This window comes from Rhinopithecus roxellana, chromosome 5 (genome assembly GCF_007565055.1).
Source record: "Rhinopithecus roxellana isolate Shanxi Qingling chromosome 5, ASM756505v1, whole genome shotgun sequence".
Taxonomy (NCBI): Eukaryota; Metazoa; Chordata; class Mammalia; order Primates; family Cercopithecidae; genus Rhinopithecus; species Rhinopithecus roxellana.
In genome coordinates this window covers 11,103,016-11,123,913 of record NC_044553.1, presented here as the reverse complement: position 1 = coordinate 11,123,913, position 20,898 = coordinate 11,103,016, and the positions used below count along the sequence as shown (strand labels likewise).

General features: G+C 43.0%; 1 protein-coding gene across 4 annotated transcripts in view; it reads right to left on the bottom strand.

Annotated features, from left to right (window-relative positions):
* SAMD4A (sterile alpha motif domain containing 4A) overlaps positions 1-20,898 on the bottom strand; it is a 228,461-nt gene that overhangs the window by 41,331 nt on the left and 166,232 nt on the right. For 3 of the 4 annotated variants that reach the window (XR_004057312.1, XM_010372045.2, XM_030930583.1), the window contains exons 4-5: positions 13,128-13,391; positions 1,500-1,609 (exon numbers count right to left, since the gene is read on the bottom strand). Coding sequence is in view for 3 of the 4 variants with exons in the window: in XM_010372045.2 (XP_010370347.1) it covers positions 1,500-1,609; positions 13,128-13,391 (374 nt within the window). In the remaining variant the exon portion in view is untranslated. The remainder of the gene's footprint in view (positions 1-1,499; positions 1,610-13,127; positions 13,392-20,898) is intronic. The other variant, XM_010372048.2, reaches the window with a different exon arrangement.

Sequence of the window (20,898 nt, the reverse complement as noted above, 5' to 3'; positions counted from 1 at the left end):
GAGCCTAAGGATTTAAACAGTTGTTGATAATAGATACTGCAAATTTCCTGATAGACAGCCCTTTCTCAAATAAGGTCTCTAACTCAAATGTCTAGCAACTATTCCATAGAATTCTTCTTAAAGAAGGAAAAGATAGGAATATCAACAACATCTTTACTAGAAAAATAAAGACTCAAATGACAAGTGAACCCAGTCTCTAAGATGAAACACTAGGGATATATTTCTATTTACCCTTAACTTTGGGTTCTAGTGAATTAAATTACTCTGAAAAGTTTGTGCTGGCCTCTGGCTTTGCCCTCAATAATTTCTTGTTTTTTTCCTCAAATTGAACGACTGATGACTTAGATTTTTTTCAACTCTGACCCAAACACAAAAATGCTCTTAGAAACAGTTCTCATCAATCCCTGGGATTTCAAGGAGCAATCAAGATTCAAAAAGAGGTGGGAGAAATGTTAGGAAGTTGAAATGAGTGCCTTTCATTCTCTGAGAATGTGCAGTGACTTTGGGCTTTGTGTTGTGTCTCCATATTGGGAGTCCGCCAGGCCTGCAGGGTTAAATGAGGGTACCGAACAAGCACTGGGGAACTGCTGATCTGCGGGGAGGTGTGCATCCAGACCAGCCATGCCCAAATGGTACAATCTCCTCTTCCTGCAAAGGAAATATTTTTAGCCTATTCAGACCATCGATTCTTTTAAATCATTGCTGAAAGGAAACTGAGGCCAATGTGAAACATGCAAATAGCATTTTAAACAAGGGAAATAAAGACATTGGTCAGATCCATTCACCCGAGCACAGCGTGGTAGGAAACATGCTTAGTTTCAGGGGTTCTGTTGACCGGCCTGTGGCATCCACACTGGGGAAAGATGCCTTAGGGGAAATGAAATCTGAGACCTATGGAAATCTCATTCTCAATGATTGTCTCATGTTAGAAGAAAAAAAGTTTGCATAATTTTCTCCAATCTCAACAAAGACTGGCATGGACATGACTTTTTAAAAATGTTGGGTTGGGTCTGAGGCATGACCTGGTGCTTCTACTCAGCAGTCCAGTTAGAAGCTGGCTGATTTGTAACTGGGCTAGACAACAGACAATGGATCTGTCACTTCCCAAATGAGCCAAGCCCTGCTCCGGCGGAGGGAGGGAGAGAGCGAGAAAAGCAAAGGCAGGGATGTAGATTCTTTGTGGCGTGGTCAAATGTTACCTCTCCTAGGAAATTCCTCCCTAGCACCTGGAACTTTCGAGTGTGCTGAGATTATGCCTTTTCACACCACTTGATCTCACCCTCATGACCCTACTTGTCTTCCATCTCCTATTGGACTCTGAAGGCAAGAATCCACCCAGTTTTGCTCACCATGGAATCCTGGCCAGCACCCCACAGTTCCCAGGACAGGGCGGGTTACTGTGTGGGCATAGGTATGGGTCCAGACAAGGTTGTCCAGGCCTTGAACTTCAGGTCCCACCTGGGGCACCCTCTCAGGGAACGGTCACCTCAAGCACATACCTGCGCCTCCAGCTGGCACTCGGTGAGGGCCATCATCTCCTCATAGGTCATCTGGGAGAAAAGCGCAGCATATTTGTGCAGGCGGAGGCTTTTTAGCCAGGCTGGAACATCTGTGGTGCAAGATGTGCAAGAGATGGGGAGAGAAATGAGAGGGAATGAGGAGATGACAAGAGATGTAGGAACAGAGAAAGGAAAAGAGGGTGATGGTCAGAGGAAAAAAAAGAAAAAAAAATCTTTATGTTACTACGTATTTAATTTTAGCTAAGATGCAGAAGTCTCAGGCCAGCCCTGACAGTCCTACCGGTGGGCTCCTTTACTCTACTTAGACCAGGAGAACTAACTTGGGGTCCATGAGCTTCAGGGCATTCACAAATCCCCTACAATTATATCCCAATTTGTGAGTAGATGGGAAGTTTTCTGGGCAGAGGGCCATCCATAGCTTCTATAAGATTCCCAAAGGGGTTCATGAGCAAAAAGATGGCAGGGAACAACTGCATTAGCTGGACCGCTTCATCATTGAGTTGGAAAGAGCTGGCTTTGAATGTTAGAGCTACATGAGCAGACTACGACCTCAAGATAATTTTTGTACATTCAATGCAGATTTTCACACACTGTTTCAGCCACTCCCACAGTGATAGGAAAATGGTGGAGTTACCCATTCCTAGCCTGATCTTTCCCCATGAAAAATGCCTCCCTATATATACCTGAATGGGAAAAGGGCATCCTGATTCCCAAAACTGTTTCTGTTGTGGGGGTGTGTCCACTGACCATTTCTCCAAGCCATGAAATGTATCCAGATGCATCTTTGACTTTTTACTTGATTGTCAACCAAAAATATATCAGGACTTGAAAGGCCCAAAGATTGGCTAGGCCATAGGATAATGGAAGTTCTAAAGTACATCTGAAATAACCCCCAAGTCTGAGATTCCAAAGTTAAGAAAAGTAAATGGTAACTGTATTGAAAATCCACAGGAGAACTATTACCTTGTTAAATAAAACCAAAACAAAATATTTGCCCATATTCTTTTAGTCAGAGTTTTTGAGCTGATAGGATCTTTGGAAAGTTTCCAGAATCATCTTCCTTCATCCCTGGATCATTCTAAAGATGGCGAAAAGAAGTCATGAATCCTAGATCAGAGAGCAAGTGTATGGTGAAATGGGAACCAGAACCCAGATCTCCTGATTCCTAGCTCTTTCCTACAATGTACCAATTCTTACAAAATAAGGACCAAACAGCCTATCAGTGGCTGAAAAACAGTGACTGTAAAGTACTCTGAAATGTTAAAGCATTGGGTAAATGTTATTCCTGTTTTTCATGAAGTATTATCCATCACCAACCATGCTGACTACAGGATTCTATCAATTGCTAAATGCTTTAGTCTGAGGCACTGACCACACATATTCCAAAACAAGCGAGAACCTTCCAATTTTTTAATGTTTAGAGTAGATAAATGTTGAGATTGATGAAAGAGGCCTGGACTATTCTGAAATCAGGTTCTGCTTCCTGAGTGAAACACATCTAGGTTTAGGGAATGCGGGTGTGGGATAATCTCCTGAACTCAAAAGACTTAGGTGGGGATGATGGGCCTGGTGAGATTACTTGTTGATTAGCAGTAAGGGAAAGGTCAATGAAGGTGAATTTCTGGAGAATTGAAATTGGACAGTCAATGGCATCTTAAGAACAGACTCAGTTATCTCAGGCTAGAAATCACTCCATTCTGTGCTTGAAAGCCCTTCACTCTACTATGACAATCAAGAGTCCCTCTGTTACCATTAATAACCACAAACAGACAAGGCTTCCCCAACACATCATACTAACCCCTTACATCATCCTCAACTCAAATTGCAGTTGGATCAAGAGTCTGGGACATGGCAGCTCAGGAGTCTGGAACCTTCCATCCTGAAACATCCTGGAGCTATTTTACCAGACTTCATTTTCCACCATGCTTTTATCTCTGCTGAAATAACGCTAATGCTTCTGCAGAGTGAGTGGCACTGATTTTAATTACGGCTTTGGCTTTCAGGCCAATGGCATGTTATGACTCTGTCACCAGGTTTCACGTTTGCTATTTACATCCTGAAAGTCCCAAGTCACTGCTCAGAAAACTCAGTGATCATGATTCAGAGAAGCCTGGGTAACCCAGTGCTGCTCTTGGGCACAATTCATCACAAAAGAGAAGGGAGCAGTCTCTTGGAGCAAATTTTCACTGGGTGCCCTACAGCTGAACCGTGCAAAATCCACTGATGATTAACAGAATCCTGAGCTATTGAATCGTGTTGTAAACATGGTGCTTTATAAGCCAAGGTGATAATGTGGTGTTTTAAGAGTCAGAAATTGTGGGGTGGGGTGCAAATCCCAGCTCAATCAGTGCTAGCTCCTTTTCTATAAAACTATTTTGACAAGTTAGAATTGCCCTGGTTAGAGGAGTGGAAAAGCTGGCCTCATTCATTTAGTCAAAATGGGGTTCCACTGGGAGTAGTTTTCCTAAAAAAGGCTCCTATCCAACTTCAAAACATGATGAGTTAGGCCTTCCTGAAGAGTTACTTCTAGATGCATTCCTGGGCAATGTAAGCGCCTTTTGGCCCTGTGTTTCTTGAGGTAGGTACACATGGATACTGTTTTTACAGTAAGCATTGTCCTGTCTCAGTGCCATGTGCTCAAAGAGCACTCCCTCCTGTAAGGAGAACAGATAAACAAAGAAGAGGAAATCCCAGTTCTTAAGAACATAGCCTACTAACCTTTCACCCTCTGGATTGTGGTGAGGCACCTTTCCTTGCCAAGGATTAGAACAAAACTGTTAAAAGAGAAACAAACCAGAGAAGCAAGAGCCTTGACCATTTCATTTCCCTGAAGTCAGGAATTCTAATGACTTGGATACTGGGTTCTGTAAGCTGTTGGCCAGGGATAGACTCAAACTAAAAGCTCAGGTCCTTTCCCATGGTCCAGATGCCACATTGTTGGATGCAATGCTAAGAACCACCTACTGTAACTTCCCATCTACCTTTTACATTCTGTGAAGCTGTGGGCTGTGGCTATGGTTGGAAAATACAGACAAACAGGGAGAAGCAGAGCTGTTTCCTGCAGAAGCTGATATGTGATTGAAGGCATGCATGCCTCTGGCTGGCACGCAGCTGTTTAGCTTCCTTGGATGCTCCTGATGGACATGCCACTGGGGGTCTCAAACTAGAAAGTCACTCTCTTATGCAGTGTGAGAAAGATAAAGATGCTTTTGCTATATGCTGGACTGACTTCTTTGTCAAGTGTGGGAATCCTGATATTTGCTCATTCAACATTTATTGAATGCCTATTATTCAGTATTGAATACTGAACAATATTCAATATTCGATATTCAACAATATTGAATGCTTGGGGTCCAAGCTCTGTGAAGACATGATCCTTCCATTAAGGAACTTTTAATCTAGAGAGAATGGCTGACTTACACAAAAATTACAATAGCAATAGGACAAGCGCTGAGTATACACAGTGTTCTAGGGGAGCACAGAACGATGAGCCTTTTGGTTTGCCATAGGGAGTGAGTGGCAGCTTCAAAGTACAATACCTTGGAGTCTCCACTAGGATGGCCACAGTGAGGAAGCCATCTCAGGAAGCAGGAAGGAAATGCAGAGTCAAGAGGGCAGAGCAGGGTAGAGCAGACACATGGGTGGATGGGGGGAATGGCTAGAGACAAGGTGGGTCAAATAGGCAGGGGGTCAAATGGCTGAGATATGCAATACTGAACAAAGAGAGTAGACTTCATCTTGTGAGTGGCGAGAAACTGCTGAAACCTGAGTAGCAGAACACAACCAGATGAGTGTGCTAGAAAGGCGATGGCTGTCAATGTAAAGACTGGCCTGGCAGATGGTGACGGTGGAGGCCAGGACATGAACTTAGGAAGATCCTGATGGTGGCTTGGGATGTGTGACAGAGGAGAAAGAAAGGATGGAAATTGACAGTACTTGAAGCTCAGAGAAGAGCAGGGGGTGACAGAGACAAAGGAGATGGAGATGACTCCTTTGATTCAGGTTTGGTGAGACAGAGAAAACAGGGGAGCAGCAGGTTTGGGGTGAGAAGAGAGAGAGGGTAAACTCGATTTGAGATCAGCTGGCTGTCAATGCCTTTGGGTCATACAAGGGGAGAAGTCAAGCAGTCAAGGTCTTGGAAGAAAGGTCTGAGCTGGAGAATAAGTTTCCTTGTCAGTAGCTCATGGCGGTTGTTTTAGCCACAGAAGTGGGTGAATCTCTCTGGCAAATAGCATGGGGTGAGAGCCATGGTAGAGCTCTGGGAGTAGCAGACTTTCAGGGGGAAGTGCAAGGAGAGAATGCCAACAGGTAGGAGGTTTCTGGGACAAAGCACCACCATGCATGTGCATATCAGTGGGTCTCATCCCACAGTCTTCATCCTTCAGAAAGCTCCTTCTAGACCTTGCTGCAGTCCACACTGATTTATCTTCTCACGGTCATTCTTGATAATAGTGCTGCACCCATCTTGTACATGCTCTATATTTGCCTGCTGGTCTTTACCAGTGGGATCCAGTTTTAAATCATGCTGATTTCTATTTCCTTTTTGGAATTTAGATAAATCAGCCACAGGGAGGCTGTGTGGTGTGTACAACAGTTTACACAGAAGCGGGGCTCCGGTTAGAACTGGGACTGCTTGTCTTTAATGCATGCTGCAGAAATGGCTTCAAATTTGAGTCAGATCAACAGACCATGCAGCACCTGACCCACAAACAGGGAAACCCCAGAAGAGAGAAAGATGGAATCAGTATTGCTGAAGAGCCCAATATCAAATGCAGCATGAAGGGCAGGGAGAAAGGCATCTCTGGCAGAGAGAAACATGAACAGCCTTGTTCCCACTGCAAGGGCTCACATAGGGGTGGTCCTGCTAACTGCAGATGGAAGATCAACTCCCATTTACCACAGCAAGCCAGGCTACTCTCAAAAGCTCTTTCCCTCCAAGATACGACTGCACCCTTGGTCTCTGAGGGGAGAAGAGGAAAGCCAACTGAGGGGTAAGAAGGTACCCACTCTTCACGTTCCTTTAAAAAATGAAGAGAAGTTTAACAGCACCATCAAGGTTACAGAAGCTTGTCTTTATTTCTGGCCAGAGCAGAACAAGCAGCCCAGCTCTGTTCCAGCCTCTGTGCAAAAGAGAGCAGGATTGGTCTCAGGCCTCGTCGGAGCTGGATCCTCCTCAGTGTGCTCCTTGATGCTGGAAAGTGTCTACGGAGGCCTCCGGGGAGTCTCCAGGCTTGCGGGAAGCATACATGGGTCCTGGAAGGTGAGAGGTGGCCTATTTTGGAGTAAAATACCCACTTTGACATGTTAGATACAAAGAGGGCCTAATTTTCTCCCTGCAGTTTCCATTAGAGATGACAGGCGAAAGTGCTGTTTCAAAGCAGCCTGCTTTGTGTCATTAAACAGTGGCTGTGTCCATATCACTGTCCATGTGCCTGCACAGTCCTTAACACTTCAGAGGAAAATATATGCTTGGTAAGGAGTAAAGGTTAAAAGTCTCACGACTTTTCGAATTTGGGGGAATCCTGAGGATTTGCTTTTCAAAGACCTCAGGACTGTCAGCCTATCTGAGAAGAGTTAGCACAACTCCTGGCCCAGGAGCATTCATCCCTGTGGGCCATGTCTTGGCATTTGGAAGTTAAAAACAAAAATAAAGCACATTTATTCAATACTGGCCTTCCTTTAAGTGAATTCAAGCAGGCAGCTAGAAAATCAACATCAAGAAAATAATGAGCAGTTTCAATGGCAGCCATGCTGAAACAAACATGTCCCAGCCACTCATGGGGCTGTGCCACTCCCACTCCATCACTCAGACCTCCATGACCCTCAGAACTGCTGGATTTTCGACCCTTCTTACAAAGGTTTCTGATAGGTTCCTTTTTCTTAAAGAGGATCTCACCTCTCCATAACTTTTCCATTCTCATTCTGGAGAAGCAGAGGTTCAAAGGTCTGCATTTCAAAAACAACTGAAAACCCCATATCGGCTATTTCAGAGTAGACAACATATTTCCTTTACTACGGAGAGAAAAACTTTATCTAAGTTTCATCTAACGAAAGTCTCCTTAGAAAAGGCAAACAACATATTTTCACAGTCAATGGCCTCTCCACTCCTAATTGCTGTATTTCCACAAGGTTCCTGGAGCCAGTTGTTTCTTTTTCTAGTTTTATCATGTCTATATACAAATGATGCATCAGTTTCAACGACTTCTATATTCGTGTGCTAACATAATGCCACACATCATAAGCATACCCAGTTGGTGTTGCTTCGTAATGGTGAGGCTGAAGCTCACAGCAAGAGAAACAGAGTGCCAGTCTCCCCCTCTTCACACAGGCAAGTACAGCAAGAAAGTCACTGAGCTCCTTGCTTCCTAGGAGCCCACATTTATGTTTTTTTCTACCCAGCTATCTGGAATGAAGTCCCTCAGATAAACTTGGTTTCAGGTAAGTGTAATATTATGCTGAAACTGCAGGTGAGGAGAGGAAGTCGGGGCTGTAAGCGAGGCTGAGTCAACGAAGAGCATGGTGCACTGTGGGGCCCATTAAGGGGGTTGCACACCTCCACTGGCATGTTCTACAGTTCCCACACTCACCAGGCCTCATGCTGCCCCCCCATCCCCCATTTCTGTTTCTCCTCCTCTATGCCCTTTGCCTTAGACAACACCGTGGCTTATCCAGATGTTCCAGGCAGACACCTGGGCATCATTCTAAATTTCTCCTGCTCCATGCCTGTCTATTCAACTGGTTACCAAGCCCTCTCAGCTCTATCTCATGAAGAACCCTGAATACTCCTTTGTCTCTATTCTCACTGCTGCTTGCCTTGGTCCCACTTCCTTTCCCCCCTCAATTACTGAAACGTCCTCCACCTCTCTGCTGGCCTTCAAATCTGGAAGCCCCTGTCCCTCCCACACTTTGATGTATATTCCACTCTGCTTTGAAGGTCATATTTCTAATATGTAGACCTAAGTAGGTCATTCTGCTGCAGAAGTTCCTTCAATAGCTTTGGGATAAAAGAGAATGTCCTTTGCAAGCCCCAGGGTCTGGTTTTCCCTCTCCAGACCCCTTTTTCCCATGTGCCCTTAACACTCAAGCCATGGGATCCACTTGGTCAAGCGCCCTTGTCACTGTGATTTCGTGAATGCTGTTCCCTCTGCATAGAATGCCCTTCCTTCACTTACTATTTGGCTGACCTGTAGTCATGCTCCGAGACTCAGCTCTAGGCCTCTCCTCCTCTAGGAACTTTCCTTGACTTACCTCCCCCACTTTGAATGAGGGTCATTCACGGTGCCTGCCCTGATCCAGGGCAAGTCTTTAAGACAGCATATTTTCACAGCAGGACACTTGCATTAAGTGCCTGCTTTTTTTTTTTTTTTTTTTTTTTTTGGTTATCTGATAGTGATTCGCTTCAGGCAGGAACAGTATCTCTCACCCCTGTCTCCCCAGAAACTAGTCAGTCCAAAGTTTCTCTCAGCAGGTGCTCAAAAAAGTCAATTCACTTGAATGAGGACAAAAGTAACCTGTGAATCAGTCATTTCCCCCTCTCTTTCCTCCCATATAATGCAGCCACATCATTCATCACAGCTGTGGCATTTTGTTAAGTCATAGGGTGTTGGGTTTATGCACCATCTTTGAGAACATGGTGCTAATGTAAGTGGGAAATGTGAGTCTTCTGCCAACTGACTTCTATACTTTCTCTCCAGGAAATTAAGAGAATGTCTTTTCTCTCTCTCTTTTTCTTGGCCATCTGAAAGCCTTGTATGAGACAAGAGGCAACAGAGCACATTCCACTCATGAGTTGCCCAGGGAAAGAATGGTATTGCAGTTGAGTACCAACTCACAATCGAGAATGTTTCCCCTGAGATGAATCATAGTGAAGTTTTTGAAATGAACAAAGACACCTGGATATAGAAACCAAACCAGCCTCCTTAGTCCAAACATGTATAACCAGTAGCCTCCACAGGGAAGGGTAAAGGGAAGAAAGTTCATATTTCAATTGTTTCCCACTTCTCTTGGGTTAGTTTCAAGTTAAATGGCGGATCTCAGTTTTTCTTTAGCTAGAGATATTAGTGTGAGATCTTTACCTCAAGAGACATTTAATCTGTACTTCGAAGTCTACTTAAACCACAAGGATGGACATTTACTAAAGAAGGAAAACCAAAGCACTGTGGGCAGATGTTGTTAATCCTTTCAGAGCAGGAGCTGGTCTGCTTGGAAGAGAACTTAGTGACAGTCCCTGGTAGGGAGTGCTAACATCAAGTCGAGAAGGGGGCTTGATCCATGCATGTGAAAGATGCAAAGAGCAAGAATGCTGGACCATGAGATTTATTCCATACTCTTGACCCAAGAGGTACACTCCTAAGGGAGGATATATAGCCAGACCTGGCTAGTCTAGCTAGATGAAAGGAAGGAATGGATGAATACCACAGTGTTTCAGAGAGATATTCACAGCTGTTGGCCGTAAAGAGGAATTCACACTAAATCAAGTTCAACTATAATAACTTTTTATTCTTTTCCCAAGGTGCAAGGTGAGGGCAAGACACATTCCATATGGATTTGAGAACTCTTCCAAATTCTACTAAGCTTTCTTGTTGTTCTTCTAAACTGGATGTTTAACTATTAGAAAAATAGCATTAGATGATGGCACCCCAAAGTGGACCAGCAAGTACTTTAAAACAGCTGCCACTCCTGCCAAAGGGCCTGGGTCATAGAAAAGAAAGATTGTAGAGCCAAGAGGAAGAGTCAGCTCTTTTTCAAGGCACTTCACTTGGTTTTATATCTCTTTTCTTTATTTTTATTTTTAATTTTTTTATTTGAGATGGAGTCTCGCTCACTCTGTTGCCCAGGCTGGGGTGCAGTGGTGTGATCTTGGCCCACTGCAACCTCTATCTCCCAGGTTCAAGTGATTCTCCAGCTTCAGCCTCCAGAGTAGCTGAGATTACAGGTATGCGCCACCACACCTGACTAATTTTTGTATTTTTAGTAGAGATGGGGTTTTGCCATGTTGGCCAGGCTGGTCTTAAACTCCTGACCTCAAGCGATCCACCTGCCTCAGCCTTCCAAAGTGTTGGGATTACAGGCGTGAGCCACTGCACCCGGCCATATCTCATGTCTTTAAAAGTGTGAGTTATTTTGAAAATTTAAACCAGCACCTGCTCTTAGACATGGAGATCAAATGACAAGCCCTTGGGTTATGAGCCGGGCTGCTTCTTGGGTGCACTCCTAGGAAGCCATTTCGAATAATATCTGGTGGCAGAAGAGTCCTCAGGGTCCTTGCAGCAGTGGCATCTTGCAGCAGGGCTGGGGAGGGACATTTGTATTGAACAAATACTGGCCCATGACACTTCGGAATGCTAGTGTTTTTGGGTGTGGACATATTTTCTGTCTGACCTGTCAGCTAAACTGCAAATATACTTTTCCCACAAATAGAATCCTTCATCATCTATGTTTCTTCCTTCAAACTGTTTTTTTTTTTTTTTTTTTTTTTTTTTTTTTTTTTTTTTTTTGCCATTTAACTTGCTATTGACTTTATACTTGGAATCCCAATCCAGCTCTTGGAGGAAGGGAAGTTCAGTAGGTCAGAGAAGGTGACCTGACTGAATTGGCTCTGAAGAGACAGTTCTCACCAATTCTAACGAAAGGAATTGAATAGGCTTAGATATGGTATATTCCTTAACCTTTGCAATATTTTGGCTTTTGTCCTAAAATGGGGATAGGGCATTTATTCAACTTTTCTCTCATTCCTCTTTAAAAACCTGTTATCTTTATTTCTCACCTCAAAATGGCAGCACTCAATAAGCATATCTTGACCTACTTTGGGAGAATGTCAAAAGTGTGCATACGGGCCTCAAAAAAAAAAAAAAAAAAAAAAAAAGGAAAGAACACAAAGTAGAAGGAAGAAGACTATATATCCAAAAACAAGACAGTGGAATCAGCATTCTTCTTCAGGCAAGATCTTTCTCCTGGTGAATGGCCCTTCTCTGGGATCCTCTTGGCCCTTCAAACACAAAGGCCAATGCTTCCTCCCCACAGTTACCAACTAGAACCGCAACATAGGCTTTCTTGGAAACCGTCCAGACACTGAACTTCACCTGGAAAGATGCTAGTTAAAAGCAACGGCTGTCTCAGCCTCCCTTGGTCTTTCAGCTATTTTGATGCTGATTGACAGATGCCAAGCCAGGCTTACCTACAGCAGGGTTTAGCCTCGCTTGCTATGCACCACCTGTAGCTCAGCTGCTTGAACACATAACCATGTAGCATAAACTCAGAAATGAGTTTTGCTAGTGCTCCAAAATTGTGATACATTCCCCTGAAAACTCTGAAGTAGAAAGAAGACACACATCCCCTTCGTACCCAAGTGACACATGGCTTTTGCTGCCTGTTATACACCTTTAAAGACCCATTTGTATCACCATTAAGACACATCCCCCCACTCTGGGCACTCAGCACTGGAACCATCAATGAAATGGGCGTGGGATGGAGAGGGCGCAGGCCTAAGCAGGAGGAAGATTCAAGGAATGTGCCAGGGCAGCAGCTTCTTGTCAGCCTCATTCTCAGAGTTGACAAGCTCCATTTTTCAGCCTGGTGCTCCCTTACAACTGGTAGTTGGGCAGTCATGGGCATACTTTCTGTGCCAGGCTTCCATGAAGAGAGGGGAATCAGTACAGGGCTTCCTATGTCAACACTGATCATTTACAAGGGGAAGATCGGAAATAGCAAAACCTCAGGACTCCTCTACTACTGCCAGCAAACAGGGTGTTCACAGAGCCTCCCCTCAGCATGCTAGTCCCCAAAGCATGAGTGGTTACTGTGTCGCCATCTAAAATTGTCATTAGTATGTTTCTGATGCGCATCTTTGCCTAAGGGCTTCCCAGCCCTTGTACAAGTGGAGTTTAAAAATATAGCATGCACGTATCCTCTTTGTACCTATCATAAGTAATTTGGAAATCTATCTCCTGATGAATATCTTTAGAAGAGGGTAGATTCACAAGGCAATGGAGGAATTTATTTATGCTGCACAAAAGGCCTTTATCACCTGTATGCAAATCTGTTATCAGGATTAAAACGCTGTTAGAGATTCTCAGTGGTATTTTCATGTCCCTTAAATAGATGCAGAGGAAAGGGTTTAAAGGTTTCTTTGGATATCAAAGAGAAGAGAGAGAAAGGAAGCACTACTGCAATTCTGCACTAAGATATATTTAAAAAGGAAAAAAAAAATCCCGTGGTTTGTTTTTCTGAATTATTGACAGGTCCCTGGCCACAGCAACGAGGTGGAAGGTTGGAGCAGCTCAGTAGCTTTACAAACAGAAGATCCTATCACCGTTAGCTGTGACTCATTTAATGGTCTGCAAGTCACTGCAATGCAAAAAAAAAAAGAGTGTTGACTTCTCTTACTCTGGTTCCTATTTGCCAGATTTTGGCAAGAAGCACTGGAAGGGGAATCTGAGCTCTTTCTGCCATGGTTAACCTGGAGTTCTTCAAGGGACAGATCAAATGCGTAAGCCTGGGGAAGGGGTGGGGTCCTTCTCTCTTGCTGACTACCTCTCTTTTTTTACCCTCTGGTCTCCAATAAAGGGAGAGGCTCTGTCCCCAGTGGTTTCTCGTTCAGTCACTCACCTTTCATACCACTACCTTCTTCTTGGAATGTGTTACGAGCAGTGGTCTGATCTTCTAAGTGTTCACTCCCACCACTTCCTGAAGAGGCTACACTGCTTTGTGGAGACAGGGGGGCATGATCGGATGGGAGGCACTGGGGTCCTCTAGCTCGTAAGTCCTCATGAGACATCCATCCATGTCCTAGAGGCTGGTTTGGCACATTCATGGGTGGGGTAAGGGACACAGATCGTTTCAAAGGGCTGTGGTGTGCCTGGCCTGAGAGAACTGGAAAAAAAAAATAAAATGAAATAGGTTATTCCCCCCCCTTTATCCTGGGACGCCGAAGAACCCACAATACCTCTTAACCCTGAGAGATACCACTAACTGTCTTACAACTCCATCCATGGTCACAGCAGGTTGAATACAGGCCTGGCATGGTCGTTTTCTTCAGGCGGTTTAAAAGGATGCTGTCTGTCCCTCTCAGTGGGTTAGGCTTCTCCAAGGAGGCCAAGCCTATAGTGTCCACACATTGGTCCTTAGCCTTTGTGGGTCTGGATCTGGTTTGGGTTCTAACTCTAGAAATCAGGATTCATAGGAGTGGGCCCATAAATCAGGCAAGGGTTGATAGCCATCTGCCAAAAGCAAAAAGAACATGTGCTGGACAAGTATGTTGCTGCTGTTTTTTAAACAGAAATTCTGACATTACCCATGTTGTTCAGGAGGACATCTTGAAGGGTAGCCAGGCTGGCCATTGTTTGGCATCTTTGCAGGGCTGAACCAGAAGAAGGTAGACTAGTCTTTCCAACCAGGATTCAGGGAACTATGGCCTCTGAAGGGTGGTATGGCTCAGCAGGGGCCCCCGTACTAACATGACCTCAGGGTATGGGGCACTGCAGCTAGCTGTAGGTGAAAGGGCTGCTTCTTCTAGGGCTGATTCTTTCCCTTGGCCTCACAGGTTAATGCCAAACTTAGTATTGCAAACACTTCCAGGTAACAAGGCTTTCATTCAGAAGCCAGTGGGGTCCTCTCAGGAAGCTGGGAATGGTTTTTACCAGCATGTTCAGCCCTTCTGCACAGTGGACAACATCCGCACAGCCCCCATCTTTAATTTCTTTTCCAGAAAACTAGGAAAAAGCAACATAACTCATATAACTAGCCAAATTAAATTGAAGTCATTCAAGGGAGGGATTTAACAAAAACCAACGCTGAGGGAGTTGATGTTACCCTTGGTTGGTTTTTCTGGGTGTGTAAAGTGACAACTTTACAAAATAGGTCTATTCATAACATTCTCTCAGCACCAGTTCCTGACAGGTCCAGTTTATTTTGACTGCTGCTATACTAACATGGAATTGAGCCACATGCATTTTTAAACATTTTTCAGGGAAGCCATTAAATTCCATCTCAGGCTCTACCCCCATCAATGAGGCATTTGCTCTCCCAAATTTAGATGAGCACTTCTTTTGGGTGTTAATCTGTGTTTTTCAGTAAGCAGACCAGGCATCTCAATGGTGAGAGGTCCTGCTTTTGGTTAAACTGCGTTTCTGGTGGGGCAGTCCTGACATAAAGGCCTGGGCAGATTACTGTGTTCCCTACTTCAAAAGATAAAGACCAGAGTCAAAAGGCTGGATGTTTCCACAAGTGTGTTTGGGGACAGTAGTGGGCTGGGTAAGCTGCTGCCAGGCAGCTGGCAGTCACCAAGCCTGAGAGTCATGGAGCTCAGGCCTCTGTGGTCAGTGTTTCCATTTGGCCTTGTGTGGCCAGAAGGGCAGCCTTGTATATGAAGTGGGGACAATCGGAAGGGCTAGAAACTTCTTTATGAATGAAAAGGGAGGACAAAAGAGGGCTGCCTACTTTAGTATTTGTAACCTGAGAAATTTCCATTTTGGGTAGACTCTATCAAAGGCAAGGAAATATCATCTAACTTAAAAACATGCAAAGGGAACATTGTTTAAAAAATATTGACCCTAACAGGCTTAAATGGCTTGCATTGCTACTAAATAGACTAAGGGAGAAACTATTTAAAAAGGCTCCCTGGAAAATGCATTGCTACCTGGTTGGACCAGAATTAGCAAGAGAAAAGGTATGGGTGGGGGGTAGGGGGGAAGCAGAGAAAGAAAAAAAATAAAACGAAGCAGCAGCAAAAATGAAGAGAGAAGCCAATAGGAAGAAAAGCCAGACATCCAGAAAATCCATTTCATGCCTGTCTAAGTATTTATATAAAATGGGGCAGACTTGTTTAGGGCTGCCCTGAGTGCTGGGACATTCCAGCTTAGACATCTTCGCTTTCTGGTACTTCTGCAACCATTTCAGAGTATCTGGTGGATGCTTTGACTGGTGCCTGCCAGGTGTATCCCAAGTGGAAGTGGGGGTTCCTCCACATAGCCAGGAGTAGAGTCAGTCTGAAACCACAGAAACAGGGCTTGCCAAAGAGGGGCACACAGCTCAGAGACAGTGGAACCCTTAGTACCTGGGCTGGTTGGAGGCCGTAACTGAATAGGTAACTAATCGCTAACCACGGGAGGTTACTGCTAGGACAGTCCTCATCTTTCGTATGGATGCTGAGAACAATACAATACGTACACTGTAGTTGAATTCCGTTATTGCATGGAGCCAATTTGCTTCTTTCCATCTAATATTTTTTTTAATCCATGCTGTCTCCTCCACTGAGGGGCATCCTTGGGGAAGCTGTCAGTTATCCAAGGACTTCACTGGCTATTGAGATCAGAGCTAAATGTTTACCTAACTTAATGGACTTACAGGGATTTGTACATAGAAACCCACACCCATTTCTTCACACTTTTCTGAGTTTAACTGCAGTCATAAGGGATATGATATGAACTTGGCCTGTACCTCTAAGGAAACATCAATTATACCTGAGGTGCCAGGGTCTTTTCCTGATGACTTTCTATAAAAGGCTCATACCCTTTATATCTTAACGAACACTGCTTGGTTCCCAAAGCTGCCACCAAATTCAGGAATATCTCCGTAGGAGCCAACGTGCTGCGGCAACCAAGCACAATGTCTCACACTAAGCTTCTGATCTGCAGACAGGGCCGTGGGTTTAGAGCCAGGCTGAATGCCACACCTCAATCAAAAGTCGTACTGGGTAAATGCCTCTGTTCTCCAAAAAGAACCGAGGCCCGGTGGCAGTACAGGCTTGTCTTCTTGTGGGAAGGAGACTAAAGCAGGTGACAGGTGCCTTGGCAACAGTGCCACTTTGGGGTGAACACAGATATTCAGGTTTAGGCAATGGTGACCACAAAGCCGATTTTGGTGTTACCTCTTGCGCTGGAGCACTTTGTTTGGCATAAAGTGGCAGAGGAAATGCTGTCATGGGCAGAAAGAGGCTACAAGAAAATAGGCCATGCAGTTGTGGAATTGATGATGGGGCCAGTGGCAGAGTACCAGTGGTTGTTTCATCCCCAGCCCCTACCCTTTTTAAACTAAGAGATCTCATTTGAAGTGACAACAGAGGGTGATAGGGACATTCGGGCAGATTTTTTTTTTTTTTCCTATGAGTAGGGCAGGAAGAGCAGTAAATACAGACTTCTGAGAAGCTTTTCAGCGTGGTGCTAGCTGCTCCAGCATGTCTCTAGCCAGAGGCTTCTAGATGTTCTTGTTTGTGGACTGCTGTGCAGTAGACAATGGCTAACGATTCACTCAGACCTCAGCTATCCTGAAGTCCTATTCAAATGCTGCCGAATTAAGTATACCTTAAAAAAAAAATCTCAATCTAGATCAGAAACTGGCAAGTCCAGCAGAACTGAGGTCCTCAATTTATACTGCATTTGTGACTTTCATAATAGTGCGGGTAGAGGGACAGCATATTTCAGGATGGATTCATTATATTGAAAAGCATACTGAAAATTACTCAGGGGAACAAAATTGTGCCTTCTTACTCTTAAAACATGGAAACCAAAATTTAAGAATTGTATATAGTATGGATCCAAAATTGTTTGTATTTTTAAAAACCTCTATAAAAAATTTTAGGTCTGTAATATGCACATATGTATGCCAGTATGCATGCATGCATATATCATTAGGACACTGTAATTTTTGAAACTTTTAAAATTCAAATGAATCAAAAGTAAATAATAAGTATTAACTAAGTCTAGTTGAAATACAGAAACAGTAGTTAAAAGTAATCTTGCTACAGCAGTTGGGCAGTGTGATGGGAGTCCAGAGGGTCTTATAATCTTGTTATAAACTTGGTCATACTATCAGGACCAGTCAACTTTTCTGACCTCATCTAACCTTATGATTTTTCATCTCCTAGCATCTTTAATGAGACCCCTTTCAGCACCTTTGAAGGGGAAAATATACCTGGCTCTGCATTCTGTTCATTTAAGTAATTGCTTTAAACCCTGGGATTCAGATTTCTTTCCTATTTCCTTTGACTAACTTTGACTCTATCTCGATTTTATTTATTGAAATAAGAGTCAGAAAAAGATGTTTCAGAATATTTAGTACTCTTTAAGGAAAATTAACTATAACTACCTTTTTCTGCCTTCTAATATGAGAAATAAGGGGGTTTATGGATGAAAGAAAGTTTGGGATACTGGCCTGACTATCTCCTTGGTTCATTGTTAGGTTAAATACATACCTCACTGTCAAGGAGAAAAGTGATCCATATATGCTTTAAAAATTATTTAAAGGGCCGGGCACTGTGGCTCAAGCCTGTAATCCCAGCACTTTGGGAGGCCGAGACGGGCGGATCACGAGGTCAGGAAATCGAGACCATTCTGGCTAACACGGTGAAACCCCATCTCTACTAAAAAATACAAAAAACTAGCCGGGTGAGGTGGCGGGTGCCTGTAGTCCCAGTTCGGGAGGCTGAGGCAGGAGAATGGCGTGAACCCGGGAGGCGGAGCTTGCAGTGAGCTGAGATCCAGCCACTGCACTCCAGCCTGGGCGACAGAGCAAGATTTCGTCTCAAAAAAAAAAAAAAAAAAAAATTATTTAAAGCATAATTTTAAATAATTTATAATAAATTAAATGATTTAAAAATTATTTAAAGCATGTTTTAAAAATATTAGGAACATATATTCCTAGCATTTTAGAACTGGAAGTCTTCTGAAAGAATATAATTCAGTAATGCCTAATCTGGGAGCTCTGGGTCCCTGGGCAGTAGAAAGACCCCCAAATCCCTACATACACCAAGTCTTGTTAGTGGATGAAATACTATGTCATGTATGACTTTTCTACATATGGAGAGGTTTTTGGAATTAATACAACATAAATTAATGTAACGTAATTTAAACCTATGCTGAGTACATAGACCTTTTGTCTTTTTTAAAAAAATCAGATTTGAAATACAATTGTGGTTTTAATGGGGACCCTGATTTTTAAATATTAGTTATTAACTTACACAGTTCATATGTACTCTTGATCTAGCACACTCATTTGATAGAGATGATTTGTTGCTTTATGCTGTCTTTGTTGAGTGAGCCTTCAATGGGAGTCTGGGTAGCCTCAGGAACTTGCGTGCTGTATACCTTCAATTGTTCAACTATCTCCTCAAATTCAAGCCAACCATTACTTTCTTTTCTGCTGTCACTATGTGTTTTGAACTATTTCCAGGCTTAGAATTTTGTTTTAGAGTCTAGAAGCTGAAGCTGCTGAAACTGTCAGAAATTTGACTTCCTTTTGAATAAGGGCATTAAATATCCCTACACTCCTAGTATCATTCTCTATACCAAACCAAATTCCCTGGGTTCTCAACCTAAGGTTGGGTTCTGTGCTCTCATCATGCCCTGTGAGTCCAGCCACATAGAGATGATTTGCAACTTTAATCTTTTTTCCTTCTAAACTAGTCTCCCTTCATTTTTAATTCAAGAAGCTGCCTTTTCTCATAGAAAAACATACTCTTCATTAAATTTTCAAATTTCTAGATGCTCACATGATAGAATTCAATCCAAATAGTTAGCACAACTAAACCTTATAAAAATAAGTCATTCCAATTTAGGGGTTTTAAAAGGTAGAATGAGGATGCCAAGTGTTTGCACATTATTTTAAAGTATCTTATATTCTTCTTGAATTAAGAGGTCCTGGCCAATCCCCTGTGACTCAGGTGATATATGCTGTGTGTCCACATACTTAGGACAAAGCAGGGCAGAATTTTACTTCTATGTTGCTAATTTTACTCATCTGTCACTTTAACAATATTTTCTAGGCTCATCCCCAAAGGAAATTCAGAAGTATCAGTAGAACCTTTGCTGTAAACAAAAATTTGAGGCTTCACAGCATACAATTCTTAAGTTTTGCTGCAGGAAATGGTTTGATACTTATCAAGTCTAAAGAAGAAAAAGCTCAGCCCACTGCTAGCTACAAAAAGGTGATTGTTTCAAAGGAATTGGGAGGGGGTGGGAGTTTCTGTTCATTTTGTTAGGTTTCAGCCTGCTTCTCAGGGATATTTCAGTTCCCATCCCACAAATTTTTTGGATAACACCAGTTTCAGAGCATCTAAGAACTACTAAAGGCTTTCAATTTTCAAAGAATGTTCTGCTAACACCACGTGTATAAATAATTCCAGGCGTTTGCTTAAAAAAAGCCAACATTTTAAGCAAGGCTCAATGGTGAAATGATATTACACCCTGGATTCCTCTTCTTTAGTTGGTTTTGTGGTGTCACAACCAGTAATCTGAAGCCCTGTGATAGGAATCTTTGGAGAAGAAAAGATTAATAGTACTTCAAGAATACATTGTGAAATATACAAAACCAGAGTATTTGATCAGTGACATCATGCAAAAAAATATATAAATAACACCATATTTGTGTAAGTGGGGTAGAAGGGAGAGGAAGAGAGGGGAATATTAATCACTAAGGTTAAAAATAACATGCTCTGTCATCACTGCTTCAGGGAATAGATTAAAAGCCAATCTGAAAGGTTAAAAGCCTCAACTCTGCATGCTTGCTCTCTGCTTCTTGACCAAAGGTTTGAAAAACCAGTGCTTAGAACATCTGGACACCAGAAGACGATTCTCCTAAAAAGACTTTGGACTCCACCTCATTCCAGGGGAAGAAGAGAGAACATGCTACAAAGCAAAGATGTGGTTGGTGGATGGGATGTTCCTGACAAGCCTAAGGAGGAAGCCACACACTTTCTGTGAAAAGAAAGTGTATACTTGCCTATGCAAATCAAACCAAAAGGAGACTCTAGAAGAAGAAAAAGCTGCAAAGAACATCACAACAGGGATGACAAATACACACAGCTAACTTTCTCTTTCCCCCATGACGTCTCGTTTTTATACAGCACTGAAATGAAAGCATTCTGATGCAGGGAAAAGCACCTGGGGAGGCTTTCTCAGTACCATGAGTCCTTGTCACTGGTGTCAGGTCTTACCACTCTACAGATGGCTCAGTTTTCGGGCAGAGCAAAGATGTATGTTTCTGCCTTCACATTATCACTTAAACATTTGAGCTTTTAAGAAATAAATTAGAATGTTTCTGGCAGACTTTTATTACCACATTAATCTTTGGTACATTTCATCTGTCCTCTTTTGTCAGCTTCTATAATGGCAAAACTGGGTGTCATCCAGTAGAAAATCTATTTTAGATAACGGCTGTTTGACTTTACATTGTCATTATTTATGAAATACCTTAGATAAGAAGCCAATATGTATATACTTTAAATAGAAATCAGTAAATTTCACTCACACTTAACTTCAAATCAAGCAATCCTAAAAGGACACTACCTCAATCCTTTCATTCCATCCTATCAAAACCAATGACAACTTTCATCAACTATGAAAGCAATTTTACACCTTTGAAGCAGATGTGTACGCTAATTCAA